At 40.2% G+C, this 26,903-nt stretch overlaps 1 protein-coding gene across 1 annotated transcript in view; it reads right to left on the bottom strand.

Moving 5' to 3' along the window:
* Positions 1–26,903, bottom strand: part of PTPRN2 (protein tyrosine phosphatase receptor type N2) — a 1,048,643-nt gene that overhangs the window by 616,577 nt on the left and 405,163 nt on the right. Inside the window, exon 10 of the mRNA XM_056519562.1 lies at positions 2,983–3,069. Coding sequence (XP_056375537.1) covers positions 2,983–3,069 — 87 coding nt within the window. The remainder of the gene's footprint in view (positions 1–2,982; positions 3,070–26,903) is intronic.

Below are 26,903 nucleotides of genomic sequence, written 5' to 3'. Positions count from 1 at the left end.
AGGCATTTATCAAGCGATTTAGCTAATTTTTCTTTACTAAAAATGTCGCACCTGTGACTACGCGATTTTTCGTGCGGCATTTTGACTGGAAAGCGAGAAAAGCAAGTTTTCCAAAACTTAACTACGAAGTAATAATTTTAAAATGGACTACAGGTAGTCTGGTATTTATTAACTGCGACAGTCGCAACTGCGCAAAAAAAAGTCGCAACAAGGTTAAAAATTGACTAAATTTACTCCAGCTCAAACATGGAGCAGAAAAAGCTACTACCAAAGTAAAAAAGAAAAAATTGCTTACATGAAAGAAAATTATCAACAGGATGAAACCAGTTGATAAGCAAAAAAAAAACAGTTGATAAGAAAAAAAAAGTAAAGAAAAAAGTACTAAAAAAAGGAATACATAAGCAAAGATTGATAAATGTCCCTCAATGTGATTAAAAACGATATCATATTTGTATAGTTTTTCTGTTATTGTACTATTGAAAAAAAATGCTAACTTTTTAACAAAATTGGTATGCATAACATTTTTTTTTTTATACTGGGATGTATGAGGGCTCATTATTTGTGCTGTGATCTGTAGTTTTTATCGATACCATTTTTGTTTTGAGACTTTTGGATCGCTTCTTAATAATTTTTTTCTGATATATCATGTCAGTTTTGGTGTGTGGTATTTTTTTTACGTTTACGCAGTTTACCGTGCAGCATCATAAACATTATATTTTAATAGTTTAGACATTTCCGCACATGGTAGTACCAAATATGTACATGTTTTCATTTATTTATTTATTTATTTTAAACAGGAAAATAAGGTTGATTTAATTTTATAAACTTTTTTTTATTTTCAGTTTACACTTTTAAAGATTCCATATAGTATTGTACATATAACCTTACTATACAGTCATGGCCATAAATGTTGGCACCCCTGAAATTTTTTCTGGAAAATTAAGTATTTCTCACAGAAAAGGATTGCAGTAACTCATGTTTTGCTATACACATGTGTATTCCCTTTGGGTGAATTGGAACTAAACCAAAAAAGGGAGGAAAAAAAGCAAATTGGACATTTTGTCACACCAAACTCCAAAAATGGTCTGGACAAAATTATTGGCACCTTTCAAAATTGTGGATAAATAAGATTGTTTCAAGCATGTGATGCTCCTTTAAACTCACTATGGGGCAAGTAACAGGGGTGGGCAATATAAAAATCACACCTGAAAGCAAATAAAAAGGAGAAAAGTTCACTTAGTCTTTGCATTGTGTGTCTGTGTGTGCCACACTAAGCATGGGCAACAGAAAGAGGAGAAGAGAACTGTCTGAGGACTTGAGAACCAAAATTGTGAAAAAATACCAACAATCTCAAGGTTACAAGTCCATCTCCAGAGATCTAGATTTGCCTTTGTCCACAGGGCACAACATTATCAAGAAGTTTGCAACCCATGGCACTGTAGCTAATCTCCCTGGGCATGAACGGAAGAGAAAAATTGAAAGGTGTTAATGCAAAGCAGGATAGTCCAAATGGTGGATAAGCAGCCCCAAACAAGTTCCAAAGATATTCAAGCTGCCCTGCAAGTTCAGGGAGCATCAGTATCATTGCAAACTATCTGTCGGCATTTAAATGAAATTAAACGCTATGGCTGGAGACCCAGGAGGACCCCACTGCTGACACAGAGACATAAAAAAGTCAAAATGAACTTGAGTAAGCCAAAATCCTTCTGGGAAAACATTTTGTGTACAGATGAGACCAAGATAGAGCTTTTTGGTAAAGCACATCATTCTACTGTTTACCGAAAATGGAATGAGGCCTACAAAGAAAAGAACACAGTACCTACAGTGAAATATGGTGGAGGTTCAATGATGTTTTGGGGTTGTTTTGTTGCAGTAGAATGATGTGCTTTACCAAAAAGCTCTATCTTGGCACTGGGTGCCTTGAATGTGTGCAAGAAATCTGAGGATTACACATGGATTTTGGGTCGCACTGTACAGCCCAGTGTCAGAAAACTGGGTTTGCATCCGAGATCTTGGGTCTTCCAGCAGGACAATGACCCCAAACATACATCAAAAAGCACCCAGAAATGGATGGAGAGTTCTGAAGTGGCCAGCAATGAGTTCAGATCTACATCCCATTAAACACCTATGGAGATATCTTAAAATTGCTGTTGGGAAAAGATGCCCTTCCAATAAGAGAGACCTGGAGCAGTTTGCAAAGGAAGAGTGGTCCAACATTCCGGCTGAGAGGTGTAAGAAGCTTATTGATGGTTGTAGGAAGCAACTGATTTCAGTTATTTTGTTCCAAAGGGTGTGCAACCAAATATTAAGTTAAGGGGCCAATCATTTTGTCCAGCCCATTTTTGGAGTTTGGTGTGACATTATGTGCAATTTGCTTTTTTGTACTCCCTTTTTTGGTTTAGTTCCAATACACACAAAGGGAATAAACATGTGTATAGCAAAACAGGTGTTACTGCAATCCTTTCCTGTGAGAAATACTTCATTTTCTAGAAAAATTTCAGGGGTGTCAAAATTTATGGCCATGACTGTACATAACGGTTGATATACAAGAAAGCCTGTTCAGTTCTTCTTACCTATAAACCCCTTATCTTATTACTGATGGAGTTGTATCTTATTAATTAACTTACAAGCAGCTAAAATTTAGCATGCACACCCTTTCCACATCTCTGTGGTTGTGCTGAAGTAATAGAAAACTCTGCACATTTCCTATGTATTGGTAAAATGATACAGCATTATTCATCAAATAGAATATTCCCGCTATATCCTTAACAACATGACTTTCTTCACTAAAGTTTATTTAAAATCCTACCTGTTTTTTGTAAAATATAGAATAGAAGTGAAGTCCCTATATCATGCTCTTCTCTCAACTGAGTTAGTACAATTTTACTAGAAAAGGATTGTGGAATGGCAACAACAATCATACAGCGATGGGGGAGCTCATGGCGGAATAAAATATGAATTCTGGTAGATAATGAAACCTACCTGACATCACTAAACACATTCATCTGCTGTTTCAGGAGCACGGCCACCTTGCTTAATAATTCCAGACCCTTCTCCACAGTCAGGGGGCTGTTAGGAGTGAGCAGAGAAAAAGCATTAGCAAAAAAATGGAACTCATCAATAGGCGTGAGGCTTAAATCCCAAAAGAGTTATCACCTTGGCCTTTCAAGATATAAAAGCCATAGCTTGCTATATTCCTGTCACATTGAGAGTGTGATATCTAGAGAATAGGGATCAGGTGCTTGGGAGAACATGATGAATCACCTGAATTTTCCAGCAATAGGACAAAACAATATAGTGTAAATGAAATCCTTAGGAAGTGTGATGTGTCCTCAATCCATCCAAAGATTAACTGATATATATATATATATATATATATATATATATTCCACTGTCATTGTTCCTAAAGTCTCAATATAATCAGATTACTTAAATTCTAAACATATAGATAAATATGACATAAATATGACATTTTATAGATAAATATGACATAGATCGATAAATAGGAAGATTGACAGGTACATGATAAAAAGATAATAGATAGACAGAAAAAAAGACAGATATATAGATAGATAAATATGAGCTAGATAGATAGATACAAACAAAGAATAAGTTGGCCAGCACTATTGATTCCAAACTATTATACGAACCTGGCTTACAGGTGCAGGCTGCTGGGCTAAATATACAGCAACAGGAGAATACAGCAGCACACTGCTAGCACAAAGATATAGATAAAACATGGGTATATAGATACAACATGAGAAGCTATTCAGCTATGGTGCAGTAATGAAATAGTGAGATACTAAGCTTGCATTTGGCGGCCAAATAGCTTGGACCGTCCCACCACGGTAAGGTGAACTCATTGGGGCAGACCCTACACTATGAATATGCCTCTGTGTGAATAGATCAGCAGGCATTGCAGGATCTGGATCATCCAAATCACCTTATATACACCTGATAGAGGTGGGTGGGGTGCAAGAACCAACATGGAGGTAGCCACTCCCCCATATGTATAATACAAACAAAGAATAAGTTGGCCAGCACTATTGATTCCAAACTATTATACGGACCTGGCTTACAGGTGAAGGCTGCTGGGCTAAATATACAGCAACAGGAGAATACAGCAGCACACTGCTAGCACAAAGATATAGATAAAACATGATTATATAGATACAGATACCGTATAATAAATAGATAATAGATAGACATGCTGGGAGTTGTAGTTTTGAAACATCTGGAGGTCCGCAGGTTGAAGACCACTGCCGGGCCTTCGTCATCATCCAGATCCCCCTTTAGTTTTCTACTCACCTCCCCTCGGTGGGAAGGAAGGGTGAGCTGGTCCGGGCCATCTATGCTGCAGGGACCGTACGACGTCGCACAGGGACGTACATGCGCAGGGACATCCCTGTGCATCGTCGTCAAGGTAACGTCACTAGTCCGGGGCCAGCCCGGAGCGGAGAAGAGGGCCTCCCGGTGAAGATGGACAGCCCGCAACGACTAACCCTCCCCACCGGACGGTCCCTGCAGCATAGATGGCCTGGACTAGCTCACCCTTCCTTCCCATCGAGGGGAGGTGAGTAAAAAACTAAAGGGGGGGGGGGTCTGGATGATGATGAAGGCCCGGCAGTGGTCTTCAACCTGCGGACCTCCAGATGTTTCAAAACTAAAACTCCCAGCATGCCCGGACAGCCGATGGCTGTCCGGGCATGCTGAGAGTTGTAGTTTTGCAACATCTGGAGGTCCGCAGGTTGAAGACCACTGAGAAGGGATTGACAGACGGAGAGTTCACTCGAGTATAAGCCGAGGGGGGAGTTTTCAGCGCCAAAAATTGTGCTGAAAGACTCGGCTTATACTCGAGTTTATACGGTATATGTCTTCCTGCTGAACTGTATACACAGCGGTCATTATGCGTTGTGTATACAGTACAGCAACCAGGAAGGCAGGGATGGTAATACATTATCTCTGTACCTCTGCAATACTTGGCATAGACATGAGCATGGGCAGAGTAAATTGCTGACTGCCCAGATGTTTCAATTTTACAGCCAGTCGGCAAGCGGTTAAACATTTTCTTCTATACTTTCCATACCCTTAATTTTCCTTGTATCTTGTGATATCTGTTGCTTTCCATAACGTTATAGTTTTCATGTTATATAAAAGAAACAAGCGATAAATTCCTCTCTGTTATATCTGTACATACATTTTGTATGATTCTCCGTATTACTCATTCTGTCTCACTAGATACAATCCACACCCCCCCCCCCCCCCCAATGATCTTTTTTTTTTTTTCCCTTTCATGTTAATTAAAGCTTTTCTTTTCACACTGTTATTGTGTCAATGGCTCCTGCCTGGCATTTCCCCATTAGACCATTATTGTTCCACCAACTCCCTGCTTGGCCTGGCATTGACAAGACAAGAATACGTTTAAGTAGGAGTGTAGAGCAGCTGCAAACTCTTCATGCTCATTTACGCTTTCTTCCAGCCTTCATGGAGTTAAAAAAAATAAAAAAGACTAAATGCATGGATTATAAAATGGAGGGAATATTGTATTTATTATTTTGTTCTAACAGGAATAAGGGGTTTATTTTTACACTCAGTGGGTGAGGAAGCAATTGCAAAGCGGAACGCAGCGATGGAGGGTCAAATCCCAGCGGTTTGCACAAAAGGAACTTGAAAAGGCATTCACTGCTTGCAGATTGACGTCACACGTTATCTGTATGGAATAGATATATGGAATTAGCAGGAAAAAAAATACAGGCAATTCAACTCCAGCCTTGGTGGCCTTATGTCTGAAAATAGCGACATTTCTGCCCTGCCCTGTGATCTTCTAGGCTACATGCTCACTAAGTAGCAGCCCGCAGGTAATTATTGTGTAAACAACAGCTCATTGGAAGCATGAAATGAGTGTCCGCCATTGCGCAATGTTCTAGAGCTTTCTATCTCAATTGTTAGACTAAATATTATTTCTAAATTGAACGGTGCAGAGCTAGCGGGCAATTTATAGCAGACAAATTATGTCATTTTCGGCTGCTATCCTTTCCTCTAACAAGCATTTCCCAGAAACCATTTTGTGCTTCCACTAAGAAACACTAGAGACTAAACTGAACAAATGTAGATGTGTCTTTTCTTATAGCAATACTGGTCCAAAATGGGGGGGGGGGGGGGGGGGGACACGGGACACACAATATCATCTCAGTTAGAAAAGTTCAGTCTAGGTCACATAATATAACCAGCCTGCATTCCCACAAAATGATACAATGCTCACTGTCAGTTCTACTATATAGCATATATCTAAGCAATTGGTTTGAAGGGATTATAGCTGCATATAATAACTATTGCTTGGGGGGAAGGAGATAAACCCCTGCTAATGGTATTCTTAATCCTGTATATGAAAAATAATATGTTAAAGCATAAATCCAGTGATGCTCAGGCGGCAGGATATCTTTTTAAAGTTTCCCAGAAAGTAGTCCAGTATCAATCGCCCGCAGCACTGTCCCCACACCTGCCTCTGTCTGTCTCCCGGAGTCTTCTGCACTGATCTGCCTTCCAGCAGATCGCCGATAATACTGATCAGTGCTATGCCCTATGCACAGTATTAGCAATCTAATGATTGCTATAAATAGTCCCATATGTGTAAAATAAATTTAAAAAAAGTTTTTAAAAAAGTGAAAAAGCCACTCCCCCAATAAAGTTTTAAATCACCCCTTTTCCCCATATTAATACAAAAAAGATAAAAAAAACTATAAATTATAAACATATTTGGTATCATTGCATGAATAAATGTCCAAACTATAAAAATATAATGTTAATGATCCCCTACGGTGAACGGCGTAAATGTAAAAAAAAAATTTCAAAAATGTCTGCTTTTTTGTCACATCAAACTGCAAAAATTTTTAATAAGTACCAAAACAAACTACAAACTACAAAAAATTAGCTCTCACTCATCCCTGAATATGGAAAAATAAGAAAGTTACAGGTGGTCAAAATAGGGCAATTTTAAACATACTGATTTCATAAAAAAAAAAAAAGTTTGCGATTTTTTAAAAGCAGTACAAAAATAGAAATGTATGTAACCATGGGTATCAATTGAATCGTATTGACCCAGAGATTAAAGAAAACATGTAATTTTTACCGTAAAGTATACAGCGTGAAAACAAAAACCCCAAATTTGCAAAATTATGATTTTCCTTTAGATTTCCTTACACAAAAAATTATTTTTTGGGTTTAACATACATTTTAGGGTAAAATGAGTGATGTCATTACAAAGTACAAGTGATCATGCAAAAAACATGCCCTCATATGGGTCTGTGAATAGAAATTTAAAAGAGTTATGAATTTTAGAAGGCGAGGAAGAAAAATAAGTGCAAAAATAAAATTGGCTGTGTCCCTAAGGTGAAAATGGACTAAGTCCTTAAGGGGTTAAAAGTCAGAGACCTTCCTGAGACTTGCTGGATTTGCCAGAGGTCCCATAGACTTGAATGGGACTTCTGACAATATACAAATTGCAATAGTCTCAGGGAAGTATGGGGCTCTGAAGTTGCCTGGGAATTTTAAAAGTATATTGTAATGTCCGTTTATTTGTTTGTTTTCTGTTTAGGTGTATATTCACACACTAGTTTGTTCAGAGCAGTTTGCTATTCTACCTGGATAGGGAATAGTTAATGCTCTGAACGAATGAGAACTCGGGTGGAGTTATTTAGACAGAGTTCTCCTGAATTCTGGTGCTGGTTATTGAGTACAATACTACTACGTCTGTTTGTGCTATATTCTGACTATGTCTGCTTAAGCATTTACCTTGTATTTATCTTGTCTTTTTATGTTTTTAGGCATGGTTATATAGCATGCTCCTTGTATTTTAGTCTGTTTTACATTAGTCGGTTTTAGGATTATGTTTGTTCCTTCTACTTTTTCTGTGATCACACTGTGTCTGAGTCTAGCTTGTACCCTGTGCTCTGTATGTTATATTCCTGTTTGGTATCCTGGAGTCTATTCAGACTCATCCGGTTCTAGTCTTGTGTTTCATGTATTATATTTCTGTTTCCTACTTGGTCAGCATTTTGTCCACACGGTGGAGTGTGTCTGCTGGCCAGTAGCCTATTTGGCTTTATTATTAATGGCTACTCCTATAGTGGAGTGGGGAGTCCAGTTTGTATGTTCTGTGTCCCAGTGTGAACAGTGTCCTATATTTATATCCTGTTTGGTTGATCTGATCTTTGTCCTTTGTACTTGTACCTGTTTGTGAATAGTGTTGCTCGCGAATATTCGCAATGCAAATTTTATTAGCGAATATCGCATATTCGCGAATTTGCGAACATTTGCGAATATAGCACTATATATTCATAATTACGAATATTGTTTTTTTTGTTTTATTTTTTTTTCACAGTACACATCCCAGTGATCATCCCTCTCTGCTTCCAGCTTGTGTGGTCTAAAGAAGGCTCTAATACTACTGTGTGAGACTGGCGTACGAATTTTCGCATATGGGAAAATTTGCATATTCGCATATGTGAAAATATAACGCAAATATTACGAATATGCCAATTTAACGAATATATGACGAATATTCGTCCATATATTTGTGAAATATCGCGAATTCGAATATGGCCTATGCTGCTCAACACAATTTGTGAACAGTGTTCTATTTTACCTGTTCAGTTTAGTGTTTTGGCTCTCAGTTCTTCTGTTTATCCCCTTCATCTCCTGGATTCTGATGTATACTCATATCATGCCTAGTATTGTTCATTTTGTCATGTCTACAGTTTATCTGATATCCAGTTTATCAACTGTTGGTTAATTCACTATATTCTGCTCTGTTTGTGAGTTTATATTCTGTCCTGTTAGTATTTTTATTCTGTCTGGTATATCTGGTTGTCTATTAGTTTTCTGTTTCTGTTCTGGTCGACTATGTATATTATGTGTTTTTACGCCACTGCAATTTAGTGCAGGAAGGGACCGACGCCCATTTGTCCATCCACCGGTTAGGGTGGATGGGCAAGTATGCAGGGAGAGACTTTTTAGGGTCAGATAGGGCTCACTCTCCCTGTCCCAAGTCGGTCATGACAGATATCCTGCTGCCGAAGCAGTTGGACATACACTTTAAATGCAAGCAGTATTAACAACCTGTCAACCCCTTTTCAGTGTCTTGTACAATCATACCGGAGAAGAGGATTTCCATCCAACAGCATCCATACATATGTTACCTTATAACAATTAAATCTATTATGTCATATGGGCGTCATATGGCCACTTTGGGCACTCATTCCATAAAACATTAAGTGACTATAAAAGAGTTGATCAAGGTAAATGCTGTAGTATACCAGCTGATCTTTAGGGGTTACAAGAAAGCTGTGTTTAAAGAAGGGACTTTTTTCATGAGAAAACCCCTGTAAGGATGCATTCACAAGTGTGTATTTTTGCTGCTGCATATTTTGCTTATCTGCAGCAAAAAAATGCACATGTGAACATACCCTAAAGCTGATTTCCCACATGTATAGATATTGTTCAACATTAGGGACAATCTGTAATACTTACTCTATATGCAAACCAAATGCTTTACTGTGAAAGCTCAATAACTTGTTGCAACATCCAATAATCAGAAAACTCTTAGTTTATTTTAGCCAGTAACTGGCTATAGGGTTATTGCTGCTTTAAGGTACAAAGCCAATGAATTGAGGGCTTGGGCATGTGCATAGCGACAGGCAGACATGTTTGGCAACGCCAGTTTTCCTGACAGTGACATCACATGACCGAGGTAGTCATGAGTCATGACATTTTGATAGACATGATACAACTACCCAAAGGGCCACACACTGGTTGCATTCATAATCATCACAATTTCTCTACTAAGAGGACCAGCATCAGGGGTAGAAAAAGTGCCATTGGCAATAAGGCTCTTTCCACATCATGCCGGGATATCTATGTTTTTGTGTTTACCAAAAAAAAAAAAAAAAACAGATACATTAGTGGAACAGATCAAGTATGGTCACTATTATCAATAAACAATTAAGTCCTCTGGGCCATTTCACATGTTCATTATTTATCCTCATGTTAATATTATCCCCTGTCCCCTGGACCTATATATGAGTACTAAGTACTCTACCTATAACCATTGTACACCAAAGAAATTGTAGAGCTTACACTTAGATTAGTAAATACAAAATCCAATTTTTATTGTAACATAACATTAAAATACGACATGGAACTTAACAGACATGGTCTACCAATGTATGCAATTGGAGCTTAGGGTCAAGTAAACTTTTATATCGTGCAGCTCTAACCACTGCTTCCGGAACACTATACTCACTTCCGTGCGCTTAGGTGTCACCTGACTTGGCGCGTGCTTCACAGGCCGCCAGAGAATCACGCAATGCACCTCAGCGTCTCTGCGCTACTGCGCATGTCCAAGCTCTATCACAGCTGGACACACGCACAGCGCTTCTAGACCTCCGAGCACATTGCGCTCCCGCTGTATCCTGCGAGTGCGCACACATTGACAAGAAGTGCACCAGTGAACAATGGCTAATGTAAAATATCATATTACTTGTGGGGGAACTGCATTTACCAAAGTGCAAGTGCCTAAATAATCAACATTACAAAACAGTGCATATAAACATATAAAGTTACGGTGCATAATTATTATAAAGTGCATAAGACCCCATATACTCTAGAAACCTAATCAAGATCTTTTGATAAACATTATGGGAATAAGTTGGTAATATAAATCAGCATATTACATGTATCTCTAATTCATCCAAATACATAAATAATTATACTAGAATAACTCCACTATGGGAGAATACATGGATTTTACATAAATAATTTTTGAATAGGAATACAATATATTGGTCATCACATATATATTATACCACTCTCTACCCCATTAATTGAAAATATTATATTTTTACTCGTGTTATATTAAATATCCCCAAAAAATATATCTCCAAATATGGTGACTATGATATAAGGACACCACTATTGGTGTCAAAAGTGCCCAATAATGTGACGTGACCATTACAATAAAGTGCTATGGTGCTAAAAAACACATTGGGGGGAATTTATCATTATTTGTCTATTGTAGACACAGTTCTACCCTTTTACACTTCTTGTCTATTGTACACTCTAGCTCAGAATTTACTAAGCCTGTGCACTCCTTTGATAAATCTTGTGCAAATATAGAATCGCCTCTCCTCCCTCTACCGTACACTCCTTCTCTACCTCACAGGAAAAGTGGACGTAAGGATTTTGTTCTATTGCTGTGAGGTCGGATTCCATTGAGGTTTTTTGTCGATCAGCAAAAATGCCAGAAAAACTGTCCCACCTTTTTCCTGTGTTTCGTCAGTTTTTCTTGTGTTTTTTACTAGCATTTTTGCTGGTGTGTGGAAACAAAAAAATGTACTAAACTTTTAGTTTTTTTTTCTTTGAAATTTAGATACGTGAATGCAGAGGACTATGTCAGATTTGGTGGATTGCGACGATGAACAGCGTTTAAAAAAAATGTCAATAAAAGGGTTAACGAGGGCTGTGGGGGGGAGTGTTTTTTTAAATAAAAATTTTTTTTCAATGTGTTGTGTCTTTTATAATTGAATTTTCAGGCTTAGTAATGGAAGGTGTCCTATAGACAGAATCCATTACCAAGCCGGGGCTTAGCATTAGCCCCCAAAAAGCTAGCGCTAACCTCCAAATATTACCCCGGTACCCACCGCCACAGGGGTGCCGGGAAGAGGCCCGAAGCGTCAAAAATGGTGCTCCTGGGCCTAGGCGGTAACAGGCTGGCGTTATTTAGGCTGGGGAGGGCCAGTAACAATGGTCGTCCACCCTGGTAACGTCAGGCTGTTGCTGCTTGGTTGGTATCTGGCAGATACTGAAAAAATGAGGGAACCACACCCTTTTATTTATTTATAAAAAAAAAAAAACGCATAGGGTTCCCCCTATTTTCAGTATCAGCCAGGTACCAACCAAGCAGCAACAGCCTGACGTTACCAGGGTGGGTGACCATTGTTACTGGCCCTCCCCAGCCTAAATAACGCCAGCCTGTTACCGCCTAGGCCCAGGAGCACCATTTTTGACACTCTGGGCCTGTTGGTACCGGCTCTTCCCGGCACCCCTGTGGCGGTGAGTACAGGGGTAATAATTGAGGGTTAGCGCTAGCTGTTTTTGGGGCTTAACGCTAAGCCCTGGCATAGTAATGGATTCTGTCTATAAGACAGCTTCCACTACTAACCCTGAAAATTCAATTATAAAAAACACGGACACATTGAAAAAAAATATGTATTGAAAAAAACACTCCCCCACAGCCCTCGTTAACCATTTTATTGAAATAATAAATTAAAAAAAACGCTGGTCATCGTCGCAGTCCTCCGAATCCGACTTAGTCCTCCGCATTCACGTATCTGAAATGAGATGAAAAGAAAAACAAGAAATATAGGTTAGTACATTTTTTTTGCTCTCCCCTGGGAAGAGCGCACATAAGGCAGCGTGTTCCTAAACAGTGAGCCTCCGATTGTTGCTAAACTACAACTCCCATCATGGGGGGCTGTAGCTAAGCAACAGCTGGAGGCACACTGGTTGCAAAACACTGAGAGTTTGTTACTTAACTCAGTGTTTCCCAACCCGTGCACCTCCAGCTGTTGCAAAACTACAACTCCCAGCATGTACGGTTTGTCAGTGCATGCTGGGAGTTAAAGTTTTGCAACAGCTGGAGGCACACAGGTAGGAAAACACTGAGTAAGCAAACAGACAGTGTTTCCCAACTAGCGTGCCTCCAGTTGTTGCAAAACTGAGAGTTGTAGCTTTGCAACAACTGGAGGAGAACAGTTTGGAGACCACTGTGTAGTGGTGTCCAAACCGTAGTCCTCCAGATGTTGCAAAACTTCAACTCTCAGCATGTCCAGACTGCCAAGGCATGCTGGGAATTGTAGTTCGGCGACATCTGAAGGACCAAGGTTACAGAACTACAACTCCCAGCATGCCTGGACTGTCTGGGCATGCTGGGAGTTGTAGTCTCCAAACTGCGGCCCTCCAGATGTTGCAAAACTACAACTCTCAGCATGCCCAGACAGCCAAAGGCTGTCTGGGCATGCTGGGAGTTGTAGTTTTTAAACTACCAGAAGCAGCAGTGAAGAGCTTCATCGCTGCCTCTGATTCAGATGCCGCCGCTGCCGCCTCCAGTTACCCGCCACCGCCAACCCGTGTGTCTCCATCTGTTCAATAAGTGCCGTAGTCCCCGCCGCAGCTCTCGGCGTCATCTTCCCCTGCTGGTACATGCGGCTATATCGCGCTGCCACCGGCTTCTATATACAGTACACTGTCATAATTCATAATCCCCGCCAGGAGATGGGAGCTCTGATTGGTGGATAGCTATTGACTAATCAGAGCTCTCCTCTCCCGGCGGCGGGGATTATGAATTATGACAGCTGTATATAAAAGCCGGTGGCAGCGCGATGTAGCCGCATGTACCGCCGACTTTTACAGTTAATAAATGCGGATCGCAGCGGGTCTCTGGAGAATGACCGATGCGATCTGCACCTCAGCCCCTGGACTACAACTCCCATCATGGGCAGAGTCTGTCCATGATGGGAGTAGTAGTTCTAAATGTCCCACAGCCAGGGGATGTGCAAGTGCCATCCCTCAGCGTTGCAGTACTACAACTACTCCCATCATGGGGCAGACTCTGTCCCATGATGGGAGTAGTAGTCCAAGGGTAGAGGGGCAGATTGCAGCAGATCATTCTCCAGAGACCTGCTGCGATCCGCATTTATTAACTATAGAAGTCAGCGGCACATGCGTCTACACTGCGCTGCCCGCAGGCTCCTATATAAAGCTCTTATAAGTCATAATCCTCGCCGGGAGAGTGGAGCTCTAATTGGTTAATAGCTATCCACCAATCAGAGTTCCCCTCTACCGGTGGCGGGGATTATGAATTATGACAGCTGTATACAGGAGCCGGTGACAGCGCAGTGGAGCCGCATGTACCGCTGACTTTTACAGTTAATAAATGCGGATTGCAGCGGGTCTCTAGAGAATGACCCGGTGCGATTTGCACCTCAGCCCCTGGACTACAACTCCCATCATGGGCAGAGTCTGTCCCATGATGGGAGTAGCAGTCCTCACTGTGCGAAAATAGACACTTTTGCTTTTGGTACGTGTCCTCCAAGGTGGTGTATATTTGCGCAAGAAAATGCGTTTGCGCATTTTTTTTTGCTCAAAAAAACAAAACAACGCAGTTAGTAAATTGATTCTACAGTAGAAAATGCCCTATGGTATAATTAACCGTAGACAAGGGGATGAAAAGGTCTATCAAAATTTATGCAAAAAAACACTTGCGCTTTTTTTTGCGCAAAAGAAATTGACACAAAATAGCTCTATATACAATGATAAATTCCCCCCATTGTGACTATCACTACAATCCATTTCACTACAAAAAAAAAACCATGACCAACACCCCCCTTTTTTTTAGTATTCCGCTCCGAAACCCCACATCCCCACACCCCACCTCTATTACCGCCTGCACACATAAAATTGTAAAGATGCAAGTAGCAATTCTTTTGTTCCCTTGTATGTCATTTTATAATCTTCACATTGTGACGTGTTCCCTGAGATGCCACAATATATCAGGGTGTCCCAACATTTCCTACTAAAATCAAATGAAAAGACAAACAAAAATTAAAGGGGTATTCCAGGATTTTTTTTATTTGACTGTGCTACAGGGGCTGTAAAGTTAGTGTAGTCCATAATATAGTGTCTGTACCTGTGTGTGAAGGTTTTTTCACAATTCTTATGTGATTTTTCCCCCAATATTTATTTTTAACAGCATATCAGTTGTCTAAGATTTTTCCCAGGTTGCAATGCGTCCGAGACCTGACTCACTAGTCAGCTGATGACAGGGAGCCTGTCTGCTTCAATGGGTGGAGCGATCGCTTGGTGGGATAGAGATCAATCTGCAACTAATGCAACAGCTGTAGGCACCCTGATTGAAAACCACAGGTCTTTTGAATGGATGCAGCTCATTTATGTTTCAATGGGTGGGGTGGCTGATGTGTGGGTGGGAGGAAAATGGAATTATCGGATTTGTATGCAAAAGGAAAAACTCAAACAGTTCAAAAAAAGCTAGTCACAGTTTTATGGTAATCTCACAACATAGCCATTTAGCCCCAAGACAAGCGCAGATCCTTCCTAAGCATGTCCATTACTGTCTGGCAGGTACGTACTAAAATCACCTTATGGTGGAGAACCCCTTTAAAATCACAGCAGATGGAAATTATACCTATTTACAGAAATGGAGCAAAGCTTATCAGCTTGTTGAGGCCTACAGGGGCCATCGTACCTAGAGTAACTATCTAACAGGTTTCTTTTTGTGATAAAATCCTCTTCACATTAGCCCCCCCTGATGCCTCAGTGCACCCTCTCGATACCACTGATCTGCAAAAATTTCGGATCAGAATTGTAAGCTAGTTTAAAATGTCTTGGTAGGGTTTTTAACAGGGTCAAGTCAGATATATCAGTTGCTGCCTTGATGTCCATCACTTGTTTCCTAGTGCGAATCCTCAGCACTCTTGAGGTTAGCCCTATAGAAAGTTTTGGGCAGCTGCAAGTCGCATAATAAATGACATTAGTGCTGCTACATGAGATGTATTGCTTAACTCTCTATCTCCTTTTGTTGTTCAAAATATATCTGCTCTCACAATATTTTGGCAGGCCTGACAATCACCACAGGGAAAACAGCCAGTTCTAAATTTTGTTACCCCAAATGGGTTTTTAACTTTTTTTTACATAATGGCTATGCACTAGGGAATCTTTTAAATTCTTCCCCCTCCTTGCAGTCATAGAAATATCCTTTGTTATTATAGGCGCCAGGATTGGGTCTGTTTACAGGACTCTCCAATGTTTTGTTAATGCCTCTCTTATTGTTCTCCACTGACAATTGAATGTAGTAATAAATCTTGTTTTTTTTATTGCCCTTTTGTTTCCTTTATTAGTTAATAGATCTTCTCTTTTAGTGTATTTGGCCCTATGATATGCCCTTTTTATAGAGCGTTCCATTAGATCCTTACTTTGACATTCAAATGCCTCACCCGTGGAGCAGATCCTCCTCATTCGCAAAAACTGATCAACGGGAACGGCTCTTATCGTGGAATCCAAGTGGGCAGACGTAGAGTGAAAAACATCAGTCACCAGTGAACCATCAGATGACTTTTAAATCTGTATATCCAAATAACTCCATCACTTCAGAACTGTGCTTATATGTAAGTTTGATATTCATCTTAAAAATAAAACATAATCTATATAACAAATCATACTGCACATGGTGCATGCTCTGCACCCCACCGCACACAAACACCCCCCTCTCCCAATACCCCAGGAAGAGGTTGGCGTATGATGGGGCGCAGGCTGCCCCCATGGCAGTGCCACGCTTCTGTAAATAAAAATTGCCCTGAAACGTAAAAAATTATGAGTAAGAATAAACTTTAACTAAATCAAAATTAATCAGCAGGTATCGGCATCCCAACTACTCGAGTCCAAAAAGAACCGCACAGCCTCCAGCCCATCTTTGTGTCCTATACATGTGTATAACACTTCCACATCGGCCGTGACAAAAATCATATCTGGCTCCATAAAAACCCCATTGATTCGCCTAAGGACATCCGTCATGCTTTTGACAAATGACGGTAGACTCTCTACTAGTGGTTTTAAATAGTAATCTATGAACTTATAGACGGGATCACTAGGTCCGTCTATCGCCGACACTATCGGGTGTCCTGGCGGATCAACCGGATTTTTGTGTATCTTTGGAATCATATTACAAGTGGTGACCTGCGGGTAAGATATTAATAACCCTTATATAACTTTATATAATGTTTAGTAATTATACCATCCCTAAATGCCACTTCCACAATCTCAAATAGTTCTCTTGAAAATTTGGCCAGTGGATATAAGGAAGCTTTTCATATGCCGTTTTGTCTCTTAGCTGTCTGGAGGCCTCATGTTCGTACATTGCAATTGGCCAAATAACGACGTTTCCCCCCTTGTCCACCTGCTTTATCACTACATCATCAAATGATTGCAATTCCACCAATGCATTATGCTGTTGTTTTGTCATGTTGTCATGTGTTATTTTAGTAGAAATTGTTTTTAATTCTTCTGTTACCAATTTAGTGAAAATATCTACAGCAGGACAAGGGGAAAGCTTTGTTGACTTAGGCATTATATTCTGTGCAAATATTTCCTGCATTCCCTGTAGAGGATGAGGATATTAAAAAGAAATGGGAGGACCTAGCTACCTAATATGCCAAAGGCTTTATGCAGTTAATTGTAAAGTTGAATGCTACTACTTTAGAAAGCCTAGAGAAAGATCAAGAGAGACATCAAGAGGAAATTAAGAAACAGCTACCCAATGAGGCATTGCAAAGGGTTAATGAGGAGTTAGAGGAACATTTTCAAAAGTGAGAAAAATAAATTAGTTCTGTTAAACAAAAAAAGATACAATGAGATATTCATGATTTTGAGCATGATCACGTTTATAGGTGGAGACAAAATAGGATGAATAATAGGCTAGGTTCTAGATCTAATTTAATATCTAGATCCAGATCCTCATCAGTTTCCTCAAGAGCCTCAGGGGAAGAATTTCAATGTTCTAGAAATACAGGACCCCTAAATGAAAGCCAGGCCCAAATACAAACTCCAAATGTGTGGAGAGATTGCAGTATTGAAAAGCAAAAGAAATCTCCTCTGGGGAAGTCAGATAAAAAGACACGGAATAATGAGGTAATAAATCTCTCTTCACATGTTCTTACCCATGCCCAGTGTACTCTCTTGAGCAAAGGTCTTAGTTTTTCTCCTAGTAATCCTGTTTTTTTTTCTTACAGTATTAAAAGATTTGCACTTTTTCTTACGTAAACTGGTCCTAAAAGGATTACGCAGCAAAAACGAACACATGCATCTTACTACTGAGGAAAGGGAGGCAATAATTATTTTGGAGGAGCTACAGCAGGAACAACAAACAGGTGAGCCCGAAAAAATTTCCACAGAATAAAATGCGTTTTCCACTTGTCCTTTTGTCCTGCTATAGATATTTTCACTAAATTGGTAACAGAAGAATTAAAAACTATTTCTACTAAAATAACACATGACAACACGACAAAACAATAGCGTAATGCGTTGGTGGAATTGCAATCATTTGATGATGTAGTGATAAAGCAGGCGGACAAGGGGGGAAATTTCGTTATTTGGCCACTTACAATGTACGAGCGTGAGGCCTCCAGACAGTTAAGAGACAAAATGACATTTAAAAAGTTTTCTTATAATCCACTGGCCAAAGTTTCAAGAGAACTATTTGAGATTGTAGAGAGTCTACCGTCGTTTGTCAAAGACACGACAGATGTCCTTAGGTCGGATCAATGGGGTTTTTATGGGGCCAGATATGACTCTTGTCACGGCTGACGTGGAAGCGTTATACACATGTATAGGACACGAAGATGGGCTGGAGGCTGTGTGGTTCTTCTTGGACTCAAGTAGTTGGAATGCCGATACTTGACGATTAATTTTGATTTTGTTAAAGCTTATTCTTACTCATAATTTTTTTAATGCTTCGGGACAATTTTTATTTACAGAAGCGTGGCACTGCCATGGGCGCTGCCTTCACCCCATTGTATGACAACCTCTTCCTGGAGTATTGGGAGAGGGGGGGTGTTTATGTGTGGTGGGGCGCGCACCATGTGCAGTGTTGGATTTGTTATATAGACAATGTTTTATTTTTATGGCAGTGTTCTGCGTCCCGACTCGAGGAGTTTATGATGGAACTCAGTAAAAATAAGATGAATATAAAATGTACGTATAAGCACAGTTCCGAAGTGGTGGATTTTTTAGATATACAGATTCAAAAGTCGTCTGATGGTTCAAGGGCGACTGACGTTTTTCGGAAACCGACGTCTACAAATTTGTTGTTGCACTCTATGTCTGCCCACTTGGATTCCACGATAAGAGCCGTTACCGTCGGTCAGTTTTTGCGAATGAGGAGGATCAGCTCCACTGATGAGGCATTCGAACGTCAAAGTAAGGATCTAATGGAACGATTTGTTGTAAGAGACTATTGTAAATGCTGTAATAAATAGGCATATCATAGGGCCAAATACACTAAAATAGAAGATCTATTAACTAATAAATGAAACAAAAGGGCAATAACAAATAACAAAACAAGAGTTATTACTACATTCAATTGTCAGTGGAGAACAATAAGAGATGCATTAACAAAACATTGGAGGGTCCTGTCAACAGACCTAATCCTGGCGCCTCTAATAACATTTCTATGACATGATTTCTATAACATAATATTTCTATGACTGCAAGGAGGGGAAAGAATTTAAAAGATTCCCTAGTGTGTAGCCATTATATAAAAAAAGTTAAAACCCCATTTGAGGTAACAAAATTTAGAACTGACTGTTTTCCCTGTGGTGATTGTTGGGCCTGCCAAAATGTCGCAAGAGCAGATACATTTTGTACAACAAAAGGAGATAGAGAGTTTAGCATCCGGCAATACATATCATGTAGCAGCACTAATGTAATTTATTATGCGACTTGCAGCTACCCAAAACTGTATATAGGGCTAACGTCAAGAGTGCTGAGGATTCGCACTAGAGAACATGTGAGAGATATCAAGGCAGCAACTGATATATCTGATTTAACCATGATAAAAACACTACCAAGACATTTTAAACTTGCTTACAATTCTGATCCGAAATTTTTGCAGATCCGCAGTATAGAGAGGGTGCACTGTGGCATCAGGGGGGGTAATGTGAAGAGGATTTTAGTTACTCTAGGTACGATGGCCCCTTTAGGCCTCAATGAACAGCTAAGCTTTGCTTCATTTTTGTAAATAGGTATAATTTCCATCTGCTGTGATTTTTCTTTTTATTTGATTTTAGTAGGGAATGTGGGGCACCCTGATATATTGTGGCATCTCGGGGAGCAACGGCAAAATGTGAAGATTATGAAATGACATACAAGGGGACAAAAGAATTGCTACTTGCATCTTTACAATTTTATGTGTGCAGGCAGGAATAGGGGTGGGGTGTGGGGATGTGGGGTTTCGGAGGGGAATAAAAAAAAAAGGGAGGGGGGATGTGTGTGTGTTGTGGGGGTTGTTTTTTCATATAGTTTGTAGTGAAATGGATTGTAGTGATAGTCACAATGTGTTTTTTAGCACCATAGCACTTTATTGTAATGGTCACGTCACATTATTGGGCACTTTTGACACCAATAGTGGTGTCCTTATATCATAGTCACCATATTTGGAGATATATTTTTGGGTGATATTTAATATAACATGAGTAGAAATATAATATTTTCAATTAATCGGGTAGACAGTGGTATAAGATATATGTGATGACCAATATATTGTAGTCCTATTCAAAAATGATTTATGTAATATCTTTGTATTGTCCCATAGTGGAGTTATTATAGTATAATTATTTGTGTATTTGGATGAATTAGAGATACATGTAATATGCTGGTTTATATTACCAACTTATTCCCATAATGTTTTACAAAAGATTTTGATTAGGTTTCTAGAGTATAAAGGGTCTTATGTACTTTATAATAATTATATACGTTATATGTTTACATGCACTGTTTTGTAATATTGATTATTAAGCACTTTGGTAAATGCAGTTCCCCCACAAGTAATATGGCATCTTACATAAGCCATTGTTCACTGGTGCACTTCTTGTCAATGTGCATGCACTCGCAGGATACAGCAGGAGCGTGATGTGCTCGGAGGTCTAGAAGCGCTGTGCGCGTGTCCAGCTATGAGAGAGCTGGGACATGCGCCATAGCGCAGAGACGCTGAGGTGCATTGCCTGATTCTCCGTCGGCCTGTGAAGCATGCACCAAGTCAGGTGACACGTAAGCGCACGTAAGTGAGCATAGTGTTCCGGAAGCAGTGGTTAGAGCTGCACAATATAAAAGGGGTAAAAGATGACAGACATATTACAGCTCCCTGAAGAAGGAGATGAAACAGCAGCTATTGGGGTAGTGAAGCGGTGAGGCACCAGTATAATGGGTGAGGAATTCTCTGCACTTTATGTACTCATGCACTTACGTGATATATAGGATTGCTTTAGGTCATTGGGCCTGCCTGCACCTGTATAGGAGTGGGTTCCATTATATCGGAGGCACAAGCAGGGGATAAGTACAAATAGTGTAAGATATCATATTTTCCTGGATAAGGTTGCGATGTGGTAAGGTGCTTTATAATTTAAGATTACTGGACCCTAAGCTCCAATTGTATACATTGGTAGACCTTGTCTGTGAAGTTCCATGTTGTATTTTAATGTTATGTTACAATAAGAATTGGATTTTATATTTACTAATCTAAGTGCAAGCTCTACAATTTCTTTGGTGTAAAAAAGTATGGTCACTAGAAGACTGTGCATGGTTTATTAAAGAGAATGTGTTAGCTGCAATTCACATTCCAAACTGCTGACATTGCTAAATAGCTGTTAGGTAAGGAGACACATGGTATGGTACCTTTCATATATCCGTCTATGCCTTCACAATATAGAAAAATGCTTTTATTCTCTGGTGCTAGGTGTCAAAGAGGTGTTCCCAAGACCTTGAAATGCTGATGGCTGGTACACCTTCTTGCTCCCCCTCCCATCCATTTCACAGCTTGATCAATAATCAGGGTTCAGTTTCCAAAGCTGTTTGGAAACAGGGCTCAGATCCTAGTCGACTGTCAATCAAGCAGACAAAGGAATGAGAGGGGGAGCAAGGAGGCGTTCCAGTCCTTAACACTTTAGGGGAGTGGGAACGCCTCTATGACACCTGGCACCAGAGAAAAAAGGAACTTTTCTAAGGAAAAGCACAGTCTATGGAAGCACAGTGTCTGCTTGCCCTAACAGCTATCTGCCGTTTAGACCATGAACAGCTGACAGATTCCCATTCCCAAAGTCTATGGCCACATCAATCTGCTTATCAAAAATTTTGCAGATCTTAAATTTTCATTGGATTTTTACAGAACTTTATTGTTCACAGTGTAATTTTTCACATTAAAATGATCTGTTTAGAAGGAAAATTTCTGGCCAAATGCCAGAAACATTTCTGACAGAAAATATCTATCTATCTAGTAATTAAATGTTACATTTTACAGTACATCAAATCAATATTTTCAAATATTTTAACATATTTACTGTTTGCCACAGTTTCATGCTTCCCGTGGTGTTCACTGTCCCTTGGTGGGCATAATGAATACATGTCCTAACTCAACACAGATGCGAGTCTCAATCAATTACAATTTTGGTGACACTCTGTAAAAATCTATTTCAGGTACTCACCTGCGAAGGTCAGCATAGATTTCTAAATTTTAGAAAGGCCCCCTTAATGTAGTAATGGAGCAGAATGGATAGGAATTAAGTCTCCAGGGCTATTAGAGGAAAAAAGATCTAGATATGTCATATGGAATTCACATCAAAATACACCCCTATTTCCTTGTCTGCCGCACAGACATAGCAAGAAATAAGAGGTGACAAGCTAAACTGATCCAGGTGACATGATACTTTCATACAAATTAGATCTCAGATTAGCCAATGCACACAAAATGTGTAGAGTCATCACAAGCGAGAACGCGGCTAGGGACATTGAGATGTATTATTCTGTACACATTCTAAATTAGTGGAAATGCTTGCCAGGGAGACAAAAATTTATTTTTCGTTGAAGAATAAATACAAGTATAAAACTAAATTTAAAACTATGTTTTCTTATCATAAGAATTTGTTATTTATTTTTTTGCAAATGTTCAATTTGGACAGAAAAATGCTGTAAGTATGTCAAGTATAGAATGTAATTTTTTTTGCCTGCCTACTTAAAATAGTACAGTGGCTTTTCATGTATTTTTTATTAAACTTAAAGGGGTATTCCGGGCAAAAACAACTTATCCCCTAACCAAAGGATAGGGGATAAGATGTCTGATCGCGGGAGGCCCGCTGCGTGGACCCCCGCGATCTCCCTGCAGCACCCGCCCCCTCCCATAGACATGAATGGAGGGGCGTGGCATTACGTCAGGTCCTTTGGATAGGGGATAAGATGTTTTTGCCCGAAATACCCCTTTAATTCTCATAGGATTTTTTTTAACTTTCTTTAACCCCTTTACTCAATAGCCTGTTTTGACCTTAATGACCAAGGCACATTTTCTAATTTTCTAAATCTAACATGCATCAACTTATTTGGTAATAACTTTGGAATGTTTTCACTTATGAAAGCGATTCTGAGACAGTTTTTTCGTGACATATTGTACTTTGCATTAGTGGTAAATTTTGATTGATATATTTAGCGGTTTTTGTAAAAAAAAAAAAAAAAACTTTTGCAAAAAGAAAGAAAAATTAGCATTTTTCGAGATTTGATATTTTCTGATCGTACGACAAATAGCCATGCCGCACCAAATTAATGATTAGTTCACATCTACAATATGTCTACTTTATGTGTTTAACCCCTTAAGGACTCAGCCCTTTTTTGCAATTCTGACCACTGTCATTTTATGCATTAATAACTCTGGGTTGCTTTCTCCGTTTATTCTGATACCGAGACTGTTTTTTCGTGACATATTCTACTTTAACATAGTGGTAAAATTTTGCATATTTCTAACTTTGAAACTCTCTGCTTGTAAGGAAAATGGATATTCCAAACTAATTTTATATTGACTCACAAATACAATATGTCTACTTTATGTTGGCATCAGAAAGTTGACATGTTTTAACTTTTTGAAGACATTAGAAAGCTTAAAAGTATAGCAGCAATTTTCAAAATTTTCACAAAAATTTCCAAATCTGAATTTTTTGAGGACCAGTTAAGTATGAAGTGGATTTGAGGGGCCTTTCTGTGAGAAATACCTCATAAATGACCCCATTATAGAAACTAAAACTCAAAGTATTCAAAATTACATTCAGAAAGTTTGTTAACCCTTTAGGTTTTTCACAATAATAGCAGCAAAGTGGAGGAGAAAAATCAAAATCTGCATTTTTTTACACTAACATGTTCTTGTAGCCTAATTTTTTTCATTTTTAAAAGTGGGTTAAGGAGAAAAAGTCCCCCATTTGTAGCTCAATTTCACTTGAGTATGGAAATACCTCATATGTTGACATAAAGTGCTCTGCGGGCTCACAACATGGCTCAAGAGGGAAAGAGCAACTGTGGGATTTTTTAAAACAAATTTTCGCTGTCATGGTTTTTGGGGGCCATGTTGCATTTAGCAAGTCCCCAGGGTGCCTGAACAGCAAAGAAAAAAAAACCATATGTCATATTATTTTACAAACTACACCCCTCAAGGAACGTAACAAGGGGTATAGTGAGCCTTAACACCTCACAGGTGTTTGACGACTTTGCGGTGAAGTTGGAAGTGAAAATGGAAAATTAGATTTTTAACACTAAAATGATGGTGTTACCCCAAATTTTTATTTTTAACAAGGGGTAATAGGAGAAATTGGACCCCAAAATTTGAAGCCCAATTTCTCCTGATTAAGAAAACGCCCCATATGTGGATGTTAAGTGCTCTGCTGCCACATTACAGGTCTCAGAACAGAAGGAACGCCATTGGACTTTTGGAGAGTGAATTTTGCTGAAATTGAAGTCGGGGCGATGTGCATTTTCAGACCTCACATGATGCCAGAACAGCAGAAACCCCTCACATGTGACACCATTTTGGAAACTAGACCCCTCCAGGAATGTAACAAGGGTTACAGTGAGTACTTACACCTCACAAGTTTTTCGAACAGTCGGCCGTAAAAGGTAAATAAATGATTTTTAATACTAAATTGCTGGTATTAACAAAACATTTTTTAGTTTCACAAGTAGTAAGAGAAAAACAGCTCCACAACATTTGTAGCCCAATTTCTCCAGAATAATATATACCCCATATATGGCGGTAAAGCACTATGAGGGTGCAAAACAAGGCTTAGAAGTGAGACAGCACCGATGAAATTTGTGGCCTAAAGTGGAGCTTTGCACTGCAATGGTTGAGGTTCTGACAAAATCTTTAAAAAAAGAAACCCCGGCAAGTGACCACAATTTTGAAACTACACCCCTCAAGGAAGGTAACAAGGGGTACAGTGTGTAGTTATACCTCAGGTTTTTTGAACAGTGGGCCGTAAATTGAAAAATTAGATTTTATTACACTATAATGCTGGGGTTACCCAATTTTTTACATTTTAACAAGGGGTAATTGGAAAAACTGGGTTACAAATTTTGGAGGGCTTTCTCTCCTGACTATGGAAACACATCCACATATGGAGAAACATGCTGGGCGGGCGCACAACAAGGCTCAGAAGTAATAGAGGTCTGTTTGCATTTGAGGCCTATGGCATATCAGTAACTGACGGTTACATACATTCAGAGGAAAATACAAAAATGAAACACCCATATGTGACACCATTACAGAAAGTACCCACCCTGAGGAATGGGTATAGGGTTAAAGAGGACATTTTGAATGCATGGGTGTTTCCTAAATTTATTTTCCAGGAATGGATGAAGGGTAGCTTTTGAAAATTGCAATTGTCAACCTATGCTCTGCTTCATCTTTCTGGGAACAACTAACATGTGACTCTGAATTGTCACCTGGAAATAAGACAGAGCTCATGACCGAGAACTCTACGCATTTGAGGCCGATGTTTGTTACGGACCTAACAGTTACATACATTCAGAGGAAAATACAAGAAAGGAGCACCCACATGTGAGCCTATTACAAACAGTACACCCCCTAGGGAAGGTGTATAAGGGTGAAGTGGAGATTTGGAACGCATGGGTGTTCCCTAAATTTATTTTCCAGCAATGGATGAAGTGTACAATTTTAATCCTGATATGCCAATTCCCAGAATGATGACCCAGGGTATAGCCTAAAGTATAAATGATGCCTGCCCCAAACCCTATGCTCTGAATCATCATTCTGGGAATGTGATGTGTGTGGCCGTCCCTAATCTGTTACCTCAAATGCGCACCGAGCTCATGTGGGGAGAGAGTGCTGCGTATTTGAGACAACTGGTACATTGGACTGGTACATTGGAGTATAATTCTGGGGAATTTAAATTAGGGAAAGGAAAAAAAATGTAGTGCTCCATGGAAGTGTGATACTCCCTGAAGCAGTTTTTAATGCAGAGGCCTGGATGATCAGGGCAAGTGTCACACTGAGTGGTGGTGTCCTCCTGAATCCCCCTCCTTGTCACGATTCGGCTGGCTGGAGGTGGATCCTCTGTGCCAGAGAGGGATTGGCGTGGACCGTGTCGGTGGACCGGTTCTAAGTTGCTACTGGTATTCACCAGAGCCCGCCGCAAAGCGGGATGGTCTTGCAGCGGCGGTAGCAACCAGTATCCACCAGCAACGGCTCAACCTCTCTGACTGCTGAAGATAAACGCGGTACAAGGGAGTAGACAAGAGCAAGGTCGGACGTAGCAGAAGGTCAGGGCAGGCAGCAAGGATCGTAGTCGGGGGCAACGGCAGGAGGTCTGGAACACAGGCTAGGAACACACAAGGGAACGCTTTCACTGGCACAATGGCAACAAGATCCGGTGAGGGAGTGCAGGGGAAGTGAGGTATAAGTAGGGAGTGCACAGGTGAAAACACTGATTAGGCCTGCTGCGCCAATCAGCGGCGCAGTGGCCCTTTAAATTGCAGAGACCCGGCGCGCGCGCCCTAAGGAGCGGGGCCGCGCGCGCCGGGACAGGACAGACGGGGAACGGGTCAGGTACGGGAGCCGGGATGCGCATCGCGAGCGGGCGCCTCCTGCGTCGCGAATCGCATCCCGGCTGGGAGTGATATTGCAGCGCACCCGGTCAGCAGGTCTGACCGGGGCGCTGCGAATGAGAGGATGCTGCGAGTGCTCCGGGGAGGAGCGCGGACCCGGAGCGCTCGGCGTAACACTCCTGTGACAC

The sequence above is a fragment of the Hyla sarda genome, chromosome 5 (genome assembly GCF_029499605.1).
Source record: "Hyla sarda isolate aHylSar1 chromosome 5, aHylSar1.hap1, whole genome shotgun sequence".
NCBI lineage: Eukaryota > Metazoa > Chordata > Amphibia > Anura > Hylidae > Hyla > Hyla sarda.
Note: the sequence above shows the minus strand (reverse complement) of the source record. Positions and strands in the feature narration are given on the sequence as shown.